Source organism: Hemibagrus wyckioides, linkage group LG09 (genome assembly GCF_019097595.1).
Source record: "Hemibagrus wyckioides isolate EC202008001 linkage group LG09, SWU_Hwy_1.0, whole genome shotgun sequence".
In the NCBI taxonomy this organism is placed as follows: Eukaryota; Metazoa; Chordata; class Actinopteri; order Siluriformes; family Bagridae; genus Hemibagrus; species Hemibagrus wyckioides.
This window is the reverse complement of record NC_080718.1, coordinates 16,641,348-16,654,362: the sequence shown is the minus strand read 5'-3', so window position 1 is coordinate 16,654,362 and position 13,015 is coordinate 16,641,348. Positions and strand designations below refer to the sequence as shown.

At 38.5% G+C, this 13,015-nt stretch overlaps 1 protein-coding gene and 1 non-coding gene across 2 annotated transcripts; both read right to left on the bottom strand.

Moving 5' to 3' along the window:
• Nucleotides 1-8,673: 8,673 nt before the first annotated feature.
• On the bottom strand, nt 8,674-11,409 carry arf6b (ADP-ribosylation factor 6b). The gene is made up of 2 exons (XM_058399377.1): nt 11,249-11,409; nt 8,674-11,033 (listed from the first exon to the last, which is right to left on the bottom strand). The coding sequence occupies exon 2, from the start codon at nt 10,309-10,311 to the stop codon at nt 9,784-9,786; it is 528 nt and encodes a 175-aa protein (XP_058255360.1). The 5' UTR covers nt 10,312-11,033; nt 11,249-11,409; the 3' UTR covers nt 8,674-9,783.
• Nucleotides 11,410-12,020: 611 nt separating this feature from the next.
• trnal-uaa (transfer RNA leucine (anticodon UAA)) lies at nt 12,021-12,103 on the bottom strand. Its single transcript has one exon. It is a non-coding gene; the product is annotated as a tRNA-Leu (tRNA).
• Between the last annotated feature and the right edge of the window lie 912 nt (nt 12,104-13,015).

Genomic DNA, 13,015 nt, shown 5'->3' with positions numbered 1-13,015 from the left:
TGCAGCCCCATTTTTTTGTTTTATGACTTCGTCGGTCATTAGTGTTCAACATAGTTTTAGTCAAATTTAATCAATACTCATTCTTAGCCAAGGAGCGAGTACTAACAGTACTTGTTTATGGCTGTTTATAAAAATTAATGTTATCCTGTCTATAACTCATAAGACATACCAATAAGACATATAGAGACCTTTTAATAAAGCAAAATAAATGTGTCTCAAATCTCTGTCAGAATGAATTTATTCACTTACACTTGGCACCAGGGCTTGGCAACAGAGAGCTTGTCTTTTCTCAAGTCTCTGGCCAAAATGGCTCAGCATTTCAATATCATACTGAAGACAATTGCTCCCAGTCGGATCCCTCTCCCTTTGCGTCCTCAGTACCAGAGCAAAGAGCCAAACTCTCCTCCCGCCCTGTCTGCTGCAGCTGTTCCTACTGAGCTCTTTGCGGAAGACTATTGGCATTGTACAGCAAATATAAATCAGCTCTTGTTCTGTTTGCACAGAGAGACAGCCAAGCCAAATGCCTGCAATAGTGCAAATAATGACTCAGAAAGCAGGGAAATTTTACTGTATTTACTGCACCGGAGACGAGTGTGTATTGACGGATGGGGCTATTTTGCGACACATACAACAACGTTTGAAAACGGAGTGGTTATCCACATAAGAGATACTCAGAGATGGGAGTGTGTATAATTCAGACAAATGAGGTAATTCTTTACTCAAGTAACAGTGCACTAACTCATCAAAGTAAATACTGTGGTAAACGTAGAAATAGAAAAGATAAAGTAAGTAAATCAATTATTTATCTTCAGTTTATCCTGGTCAGGGTTGTGGTGGATCAAGAACCTACCCAGGAACACAGAGTATCAGACAAGATTTACAACCTGGATGAGACGCAACTCCACACACAAAGTACTAGCAAGTTTTTGAGAGGTGGGAGGAAACCAGAGAACATGAAGGAAACTTACATGAATAAGGGGAGAACCTGCTAAACAAGCAGTAATCTGAGCTCAGGATCAAACTGGAGACCATGAATCTGCTAGCCAGCATTATTAACCACACCAGGACCGTGACGCCTGTCTTGGCATTGATTTTAGTTACTGGAGGTAAATTAGTATCTCTTTTACCAAGGAATGTGTGAAAACATGTAACATAAAACAAACATTTAGCTTATCTAACTAACTTAGTGAATCTCTCACGTTAGCTAGCATGATAACTCTAGTCATACTAGCTAGTTGAATACTGCTAGCTAGCTGTCAATATATTCATAGATTTTATATATAGATATAGGTGTAGATCTATTTTTACAGATTTTAACTGCACTTCTGCATCTCTGGTGATTCAGATCTACTTTCACACATCTAATATTTTAGCCAAATTCTTCTTCTCAAACCCCATAAAAAGTCACATGGAACATGAGTCATAGCTTGGCTTTTTTATTCTACATTTTATAAATGACCCAGAAGTCATTTGGCTGGATCATGAAGACATTTTCAGCCAGTTTTTCAATGGAAAAGCAGGCTCTAATTCATTATGAACCACAAGCAAGTAAGCAGTCTCCATCACTGCCGACTGCATGGATTCAGCTAACACAGATGGCTCCATTCAAGCTTCTGAGCTACAACAGGAAGAGAGCTAACTATAAACCACTTCCTGTGTCAAATGAAGAGCAATGGTATGTTGTGTTTATGAGCGGGGTAGGACAATTACTGCTAAAACTCTGAAGAGAGATGATAAACTCCATGGCCATAGGCAGCAGGAATGCAGGAGGACGATTCCAATATACAAGCAGGAGAATGATTTGCTGTATAACTTTTCAATCCTGGTATGTAGTGGAGAAACTGCAAATTGAGTACATCAGTTGAGATTTCCGAATAAAACAGTTCAACTAAAACAGATCAATCATAAATAACAGGTGAATGCAGTTGATGAGGACAGGATTATGTGTTCAGAAAGCAGACATTTATCAGGTTGGCCTGTTTTTTTTCACTTCAGCAGTATAATATTTTGCCTAATCTACTGGGTATGGTTGATCACACACATAGATTGGCATTACAGTGTGTTAGAGGAGCAGGTCAAAGGGCCCTTTATCATTCCTGCCACATGTACTGTATATCTCCATGAGCAGCAGGTATGGGGTTGTTATATGATTCACTGAATCATTTCACAATAAAATGTAAATATCCAGTTTGATCAAATCATGACATTCACTATGTCCAGAGGTGGACAGTAAAGAAGTACATTTACTTGAGTACTGTACTTGAGTACACTTTTTGAGTATCTGTACTTTACTTTTGTGTTATTTTTTCTGGATACTTCTTACTTTATCTTAACTCCATTTGAAAGACAAATATTCTACTTTTTACTCCACTACATTTCTGTCCAGGTCATCGAATAGAAAGTAGTTACGTTATTCAGAGGATGATTTTTTTTCACTCTTGTAGCATCACCTGTCGTAAAGTTCAATGGTTTACCGTAATTTTTTGAACTCAATTGATCAATTGCTGGCAAAATGGACGAAGATATGCTTTGTATATTATACACCACCAACACATTGGTAATGATGTGAGTTAACACACAAAAACGTATTCTGCGTCCAAATTCTCATACTATGAAATTGTAAAAAATAGTCCTAAATAGTATTCAAAATTAGAATTAGTATTCCCTAAATCGTAGTATACTGAAAAGAGTATTCCAAATATTCCTGGATGGTCTACTACTTCCAGTAGAAATTCAAAGTGCAGAACGATGCACACTCTAATGGATAATATTGCCCACAGGAGGGAGGAGCCTTGAGAATGGTGTAAATGCATATTAAAACTGCATGAACTTAAATGAAATGTGGAAATATATATAACTCTTTGTTAAAGCAGTGTTGCTGTAGACTGAGAGACCATTTAAAAGCTCAGGAAACCTTTGCAGGTGTTTGGAGGTAATTAGCTGATTAGGGTGTAACACCATGACTTTCCAATATTGAACTTTTTCACAATATTCTAATTTTCTGAGACACAGAATTTTGGGTTTTCCTTATCTGTAAGCCATAATCATCACAATTTCAAGAAATAAAGGCTTGAAATATTTCACTCAATGTGTAATGAATCTATATAATATATGGGTTTCACTTTCTGAACTGACAAACTGACAAAAAATATTGACCTTTTTCATGATATTCTAATTTTTTGAGATGTACCTGTACTTTTTTGTTGGGGGTGGTAGGAGTGTTAAACAAAAATGAAAATGATTATACCCATCTTTTTTGTCAATTCAGTTGTTTAATTTCTATAGGTTTTGTAACATTCTAAAAGCTTTTAATTCAACAGATACTACAAACTGGTCAGTATATTCACAAGGTTGCTACAAAAGGTACTCTAAGTATTACATACAACAGTGCAACAAAAAACAATGCGTTGACATTTACTTTTTACTTTCGATACTTAAGTACTTTTAAAAACTAGTACTTCTGTACTTTTACTTAAGTAAAAACCTGTCTTTACAACTTTTACTTGTAATGGAGTAATGTTTGACCAGTAGTATCTGTACTTTTACTCAAGTAAGGAAGTTGTGTACTTTGTCCACCTCTGACTATGTCATGAAAACTAGCAAGACTTTGTTATATTTCCTACTTGCTCAACACAATCAATTAAGATGTCTTGCTTAATGACTGAACAGTAACCGTTTGGTGATACTGGATTTTGAACTCAGAACCTTCCAATCAGTAGCCCACGGCGGTAAATGCTCAGCTATCACTCAGCATTCAGTATTTATGGTTCTTAAAGGTGAGACACTGAAGTAGGTCAAAGGCTTAAAAAGAAGTTGTTGTTTTTTTTCATCATTGGTTTGTTCACCAATATTTAGCCACAGTGACATTAACAGATTTCACACACATTCTTATGATTTCAAAGACACCATGAAATGTACATTTTTATACATTCTTCTGAAAGTATTTTTGATAGAAGCAAGATACGTAAGCATACACAGTTTTATTATCTGGAGCTTGGATTAACATACATTTTTTGACTGTCTGGTGATGAGATGATGTTCATTTGATGGAAGACAACAAATTGTTTCCTCCTTAAGTACTAACATTTGGCTTTAAAGACAGAAACCAGGCTCCACCTATGGCACTGATCCACAAAACCTGGTGTAAATTACTCACTCAAAGCATGCAGTAGCAATCCTGTCAGAACGTTTCCTCAGCAACAGGTCAAGCAAACAGGGCTTGCAGTGAATGCGTGTTACACACATCGAAACAAAAACGTCTGGCTGGTTACACCCTTAAACCAGGGTGAGCAACCACACAAAACTCCACGACTGGAGTCATACCCATTGAGAACAAATACTGAATACAGTGCTGCAGGTTATAGAATGCATAGCTATGGAGCATTCTGTAGACATGTAAAAGGATGAATACGTATTGGAAAGATTAAAGGAGGTCTCCAATACAACAATAGAAGGTTAAGAACATTAGTATTTGGTTCTTTTGCACTCAGCACGTGGCAGGAACGGATAATGAAACATCACTCACTGTCCAGATTTCATCTGTGAGCTTTGAGCTCCATACAGTAGGATAGGAAGTTTTTTTTTTTTATACAGCTGGACCGGCCCCCTTCCTCTTTGCGGCTTCCCCATTCATTGTCTTTTTCCTCTCAGGAAATCCAGCATAAGAATTCCAGACATTCCCTTAGAAATGCTCATTCACACAGTATTTCTTTTATGTGTAAAAAACAAATGAAGGAAATGAAAAAGAGTGTGTACATGTTTAAGGACATAGATATTGATAAGGTTCGTCTGTGATTCTAACACCTGTCACTTTTCCTTCAACAAAATACTGTGATTTAGCAGTATGTAGATTCAGGAGACAGAAAAAGAAAGAGACATAGTTCAGTTTTTATCATCTTCCTTTAAAAATGTCAAGCTGGCAGCCCACGACCTTCTGTTGTCTTTCCTGTTCTCTGTCTTTTTCCAATCCTCGCCTCTCTATTACCAGTGTCATCTGAGAACATCTGTAACTGAGCAAGGCCAAGGTCAGGTTTAGGAATGCAAACACTACAGGACGCCCACTGCTACATTACCAACTCAGCCAATTCTGTATGCTATGGCTTACAAAGAACAAAAAGCTGTACCTTCGAAATGTATCCTCCCTCCATGGAGCCAAACCTGTGGACAACAAATCAACCTGATACAGCTTTCGGCCAGCCAGAGATACATTTTCACACTGCTAACTGACAGGACACAGATAGCGTGTAAGGTTATCTGATAGGTGGCATGGGCACACCCTCGTCCATGTGAAGTCAAAGCCTATCTCTGCTGCCTGTAACACTGTAACTCATATCAGTTTCCCAGAGTGCACTGAAGATTCTGGATGTAGTTCAACTAGGCTGGCATTAAGGAAACACTCCCTGAGTGGAAAAAAAAACTGAAATCAAACTAATCCTATAATTGCCGAAAATAGAGTTCAGCCAAGCCATCCCACAAAGTCCTTCTTAGCATCAAACCATGATTTGTGGGATAGTAAACACCCCCTTGTTGTGTTTAATCTTGGCAGGACTAAAGCACTCCTTCAGTCAGACTCCACAAAGTCTGATCCTCACCCAGCTATAAGATCTGATACATGTCTACATTACACTACAAACAAGCATCAAACCCATTCTTTCAGCCAGTTCTTCCTGACCTGCTAATTTATAATGGAAGAAACAATCGACATAGTGCTCGGGTTTGGGTCCATGTAGGTGGTTTCCTGTAGATCATTCTCAAGTCTCAGACCAAACTGCTAGTGTGAAAGCCCCCTTAGAGAGAAACACCACTGAAAGCCTATATGAAGTTATTACTCCACCCAAGTGAAGGAATGTCTGTTCATCCTTTCAGTATGGTTCTAGAGACTTGCAGAACCTGTGAGGCACACTGAAGCTGTTCTGTTGGCTGATGATGTGCAAGCACCTTATAAAGTCACCATGGTGGTTTTTCTATTCATTTGTGATGTACCTGTAGTTATGAACAAAGTATTCACATACAACTTCATCTTTTTTTTTTATCACAAATTCTTAACATTATAACAATCAGAACAGTTGAAGCTCAGTGATTAAGGTTCTGTAACACCACCTTTAAGCCTCAACTTGCTGTGTGTGTCCATTTATCTATTGCTCACTGTGCCTAACTAGTTCAAGAAAAAGAAAAAAAAGAGAGATTGCCGGGGTGTGTTAATGCCGCCAACATTTTTTATGAGTTCTCTCAAGCATATAGTTGGCATTATAGTCTAAATACAGAGCTGAAATCATAAGCTCATCATTCTCATCACGCAGTCCCACCCCATTCTCACACAGTGTGACCACAATGACCACTTCCCTCCACTTACTCTTGCATAGGCACATGCACACACGTTAAAATCTATGACTGGCATAAGGAGATAGAAGGAACAAAGTATGCAGCAAATACATGACTGTGTGTTAATATGAGGTTTTGGGCAATTGACATATTTTGCAACTAGGTCATAATGCTTACAATTAATCATTTTAAGAAAACGCCCTCTTGAAAGGATCACTGATGCCTGGAAAGGGTTAGACGGTTACATGCAGCTGTCTGAAGTGGAAGTGAAACTCTCAGATGCGAGTGGAGCTATTTGGAAAGTCTTTGTCACACTTCCTCTTGACAGCAAGCCTTTACATTCCACCTGTGGAAAAAAAATCTTTGTGCTGATAAAAGAGACAAGCTTCTGATTCTCTTAAGACTCCATTAACATCAATAGAAAGTGCACTTTTATCATATGTTCACCAGAAGTGAGGCAAACAATTCAGCAGAACCACACGGCACTACATTTGATTAGAACCTTGTTATTAGAGCTTGACTGACCATTTACACCACCTTATACAGACTGTACAGTTTATAGAAAATGCAAAACAATTCACAAATTGTTGTTTAGACCCAAGCGAAGACTGGGGATCACCAGGGGACCATGAAACAGCCTGGGGCTTCATGATTTTCTCATTTTCTTACAGTAATAAAACCCACAGCCCCACCATTAATAACATAATTATGCATATAAAAGTCAGCAAGCATTTAATAAATTTAATACAAGTGGGTTATGCAAGTGTATCAAAATAAAATGTATTAATGTTCACAATACATGCCTCCTTTTTTGTTTACTCTTTGTTTGTTTTTAATTGTTACAGCCAAAAATGCTTGATTTTGTTGGTTTTTTATCAAAATTCGCACCTTGCAGAAAGTTTTCTTTTTTTGGAGAAAACTATTTAAAGCACAGGAAAGTACACCAGTGAAGACACATGTAATTACTTCCTCTAATACCTCTATTCACATTTGATGCACGTGATTTGACGAGGGCCGAATGCCTGTTGTGATGACATCACATGACGCATCTTGGCCCAAATCTACACTAATTTTAAGAAAAACTGCACTCTTTTGAATATCATGGTGTTTCCGTGATTTTTTCATCATTTCTACAATTAAAAAAAATCATAAAATTCTGGGCGGGCTCGACTGAGGGATCCGTGATATATTTTACATGCATTACTGTTAAAGAGCTTTCCTTAATTCCTTGACAAACCCTGGCCTTGACAAACGCACTCAAAATATTTAGCCATAAAAGTAAACTATAGTCTTTCATGCATGTTCTGCATATGTATGCAGCTATGTACATATCCTCTGTATATACCAGATTTCTTTCTGTTATTACAGTTTTGCAATTCAGTGGCAATTCAGTTAATTATAAATGGAACAGTCCAACTTTCTATCAAGTGTATTTCAATATTTCAGTTTAAAGCGAAGTTCAGCAACAACGTGGCGTGAATGTTTCTTTTCACCCAACTCTAACCCCTCAAGGGAACAATTTGGCAGCTCATGCATGAAAAGCAGTTTAAAAGACTGCAGATGAGTATAATTATCTCTTACTGTTTAGACTTCGCAACTGGCAGCGAGTCATAAGCTCAGCCAGCAACATCATGAGGAAGTCAGGTGAGACCGCTTCCTTGTTTTGGTGTGAGGAGGAAGAGGAAAAAGGCAGTTGACTGATTCACTTGTTCATGCGTTCAAAATGGTGGATGGCTCAACAAGTGGGTCAAGAACTTGGCAATAACAGCTGTGTCAGCAGCAGTACAAACATTTGTGCTGCACACCAGCAGCTTCCCATCAGTTTTCTCTGTGTGAAGCACTTTAGCAGCTGTGTGGCCTTTGGGGACTAACAGGGACGCATCCTGTTTTCAAAGAAGACGAGAGCGCTTAGTAAGGTGAAACTATGACGCCAGCAGAGATAAAGTTCCCCTTAAACTTCTCTACTCAATATGCACAGCATCAGATCCCACTCACAGCAGCTTAACTAAAGCCCATATTTTCCCTGAAGGTTAATGAACAGCATTCAGCCAAGAGTGAAGTCAAATATTAAACCTGAATTGAGGAATTCTTTACATTCCTACAACTCTTTCTTAGGTTTTCATCCTGATCCCATTTTGTAAATCACTATAAAATAGATCCTGAAACAGCTTTCCATTTACAGACAAACCAGGACTCAGATAATGAGCACATAACCACCTAAAAGTTTGTTCAGAATTTCCCCTCACTCATTTCAGTCTTTAAATTCTGTCACACAAAAAAAAAATCCCTGTACGTAACTCAGTTAAGAAATTACTTTCAAGGTCTGAAAAATGGATCGAAACAAGAATAAAGTAAAATCTTTAAAATGTCTAAGTTTAATTAGATGTTACAATTACAATCAGTCTCTGTACAATGGTTTTTGAAATGAGTAAAGCAATGAGAAAAATGAGTCATGTGAAAGATCCCCCATTTCTATGGCAAGTTCAGTTCACTCTGATGCAAGCACTACGGTGGAAATGCAAGAGGGTAACAATCCCACACTGTGAAGACACATGACTTCATGACTTCAACTGACATACTCGTAGACTGAAATTAGCCTAAGTGGTACAAAAAAGGTCTTAATGGATTACAAAATAAAAGGTATTCAGCTGCTTTACTTGACTTTTGGGCTACATGACAATAAAGAAACCCCAGGGTTCGATTTTGAACCATGTGACAGCGTGATGTAGATTATTATTATTACTGTTGTCGTGGTTATTTTTTTTTCCTTTTTAAACAGTTTATGAATGTCATGTGCTCCTTCCAGAGTAAATATCATAGACTTGCATATAATAAATGTTTCATGGGGTCATTTACAGTTTAACCATTTTGCGATGCCAGGGACATCATGACAATGGTAAAGTTTAACCGGTGACACAATCGGCTATTGAATTTGTTACAATTTTGTCAGTAAGACTGTCCTACGGTCTGAAACATCTCGCTTATTAATAAGCTTTCTTAATACACCACATCCAAGGACTATTTGCAGGAGACAGACCTTCATTTTTTTTTTTCTTCTTTTCTTCCTCACACAGACTCCAAAAACACAGACGACAGACAGAAAGGTTCCAAAAAGAATAGGTTTTTAACCAAAAATGAAATCAAAACGAAAGAATGAATCAGAAATAGAAAGCCCTACATCATTAGGAAAAAAAATATAGATTCTGCATTAAGAAAAAAATCAGAAATACTTTAAACAACAGTTAATTAAGGAAGGTGGCCAAGCTACAAAGCAAGCAAACCCAATCTCATTCAAAAGATATAAATTATTAGTTAAGGGGTCATTTCAACAATCAAAAAAATAAATGAAAATATAATTCAAACTTTTTGCGCATACTGAAGTAACTGTTGTTAAGTTTATTCCTTGGAATTTTTTTTTTTTTCCTTCTTAACTAAAATAGTCCAGGCCAAAGCAAGCGGTCATTAAGATTTGTAATTAGAGGTGAGCCACGTCAAGCCTTCATACAGTCCGTCACCTGTGGTAGCGCACGAAGGCTGCACGTACCAGTTGCGGTCTCTGATGCGTGTGAGTCCAAGCTTCTCCTGGATCTCATGTGGCTTCATGGCATCAGGCAGATCCTGCTTGTTGGCGAAAATCAGGATAATGGCGTCCCGCATCTCACGGTCATTGATGATGCGGTGCAGCTCCTGTCGGGCCTCGTCAATGCGATCCCTGTCTGCGCAATCCACCACAAAGATTAAGCCTTGCGTGCCTGTGTAGTAGTGGCGCCACAGTGGGCGGATCTTGTCCTGGCCTCCCACATCCCACACGTTGAACTTGACGTTCTTGTAGGTCACCGTCTCCACGTTGAAACCCACCGTCGGAATCGTGGTCACTGATTGGCCCAGTTTCAGTTTGTAAAGGATGGTGGTTTTGCCTGCTGCATCCAAGCCCAACATCAATATCCTCATCTCCTTGTTACCAAATATCTTTGACAGCATCTTCCCCATCTTTTGAATAGTTCATAAATATCTCCTTCACCCTAATTTAAAAAAAGAATACGTTCAACAGGCAATGTTACCTGAAAGTATAATAGAATCGCTGCTGGATAGACTTTATCAAGTAGGACCAGTTGCTTTGCGAGTATGCCGGTTGGTCAGTTAACATGAACTATGAGTCAACTCCCAGAGGAGCAGGTTCTAAAGGCAGTTAAGATAGACGTAACTTCAGTCCGCAAGAATAGAAATGGCAATTCAGAAGCAGGATGTGAACTAGTTAATAAAAGGATGTAAATCTGTCACACGGCTCATAATCACAGCTAGCAGCAGTAAGGTGTGTAAGGGTCTCCTTAGCGTTCAGGCACCACAGTTTTCAAACTGGGAATGAAACCTCGACTGTTGCCACACCTGCAATAACTCAAACGCCCAGTAATCCTCACGATTAAGATAATTAAGACGTTAAAGCAGCCTTAAACATGGTATTGGAGCTGTCAGAAATCCGGCTGAGGCCTGGAGCAGCCTTCACTGTGCTTCTTCCACTTCCTCTTTACGTGTGAACGACGCGCGGCTCAGAGCTTCTTTTTTCCCCCCGTCTTTTCTCGGCTAGAGGTAGAGAAAGCATTCAAAGGCCCGTCGGGGAAGCTTTAATTTTTTCCTGCCCCACCAGCTGTCATCGGGGAGTCGATGTGCACCGATTTCAAGCGTCCTGTGTGTGAATTCCTCCCGCCGTCCCTCTGTGAGAATGAGACAGGGAGGCAAGTCAGACAGCCGGAGTGCCAGAGCACAACTTAGCCAAGCTAACCGTTTTAGCCAGCTAGCCGTTAAGCTAGCCGAACAGCCCAAGCTCGCTCAGTACAACACACTGTTACAGAAATTCGACAAGATCAACTGCTATATAAAAACACTCTCATACACCCGAAAATATAATCGAAACGTATATTCTCATTACCTGTAGAGGCTCATCATTCTATAATAGGCTTTGCTCCTACGTTCGCCCCAGCAGGCAGCCGCCTCTCAAGCGCCGAATGAAAAACCGGAAAAGGTGTGGACGAAACTCATCCGCCACTTCCTGTCAGTTGGTTTGTCGTACCCACCTTAGCTGAACTCCAAATCTTTTCCTTCTCCCATTGTGAGTGCCCTATATAGGGTATGATATTATAGCATCCGAATTGTATGTAGTGTACTATAAATGTCAATTAAAAAGGAATTTGAGATTCAACCCTTTGTATGCGCATTGTCATGCTCAAATACAACAACAGCGACATCTAGTGTCAATAGGACCGCATATGTCCTTGTGCTGCATTGACTAAATACTGTACTCGTTTTCAGATTATGTCTATTATAATTAACAAACAAACTTGGAGATATAAAAATAACAACCGGACAAAATTTGCTCTAACTGAATGAAAAGATTTTCTGTTATTTTTAATTCCCTTTTATTTTTGGTCACACTGATTTTGCTCTAGAATAATTTAAACTACAAATGAAGGATTTCATTGGATTTTTAATCGAAGCCTTTTCTTTTGGGTTATTTTATTCATATCTCTAAACGCTTATTTTCTCTATTTTTTCATTCATTTCTCTAGAAGCTTCTTTGTTTCTCTACTAGTTTCTTAGTTGAAAATGCACCGCTTTCGCAGCTGCCTGGGTAGTGAACGATCACGTTTGCTCCATTTTTACATTGCTTTTCTCTGTTCCCACAGACCCTAAAAGACATCGGATACCAGGAGTGGGGTTCGAACCCACGAGGACATATATCCATTGGATCTTAAGTCCAACGCCTTAACCACTCGGCCATCCTGGTCACGTGAACGCTTGGCTGTGAGGAGCACGGTACACTTACTGGCTCAGGTTTCACAGCCATGTGTATTGGGGGTAACAACAAAAAATCTACAACTACTACTACTAGTAACTGCTACTACTACTACTAATAATCTTTTATCATTTAGAGAGCTATAAATAAAATATGCTAAAATAAATAAAGTAAATGGTAAATTAAGATAATTAAGATATTAAGATTAGATAGCGGATATTATATAAGAAATAATGACTGTAGAAGAGCAGTTTGTTCACAGTAATGATGTGCGTAACTAGTTAACAGTGTTCTGTTACATGATATGTTAGTATTTGCATACTCTTTTGCTGATAATTAAATACAATGGTACATGCTTTTATGCAAAATATAATGAATGTATAATGGGCAAATTTAGATGCAGCAACTCACTCCAAATTTCTATCAACCCACTTGTATCACTCTCTCACTCAGTCTCACAATGGCTAGATCATTCATCTTTGGAGAACAGATTAAAGCCATTTAAGAAATTGTATCACAATTTAGCACAGATTAGCACATATACAGATGCACATTTATAAAATACAAGTTGTCCCAAAAGTCTCCATACATGAGGAAATTAACTAAGAACAGAACTTTATTTACCAAACTTTCTCTACATGATTGCCATTTCTTTACAAACATAAAAAGAGTCGTCTTTCCCAAATTTGGCTCCCATCTTGACAACACTGTCATGTGTGATATGTTTGCCATGCTTCCTGATAATCTTGTAAAAGATTCCCGATCATCTCCTGCCCAAACAAGTAGCTGTAACTTTGAGCAGGCAATTTAATTTAGGATCCTGCTTTCCAGAAATAAAAGTAATATGTAGCTGTGAGCCAACTATGGAAAGCCTTTGGGGTCTACATAGAGGCATGTCTTTTG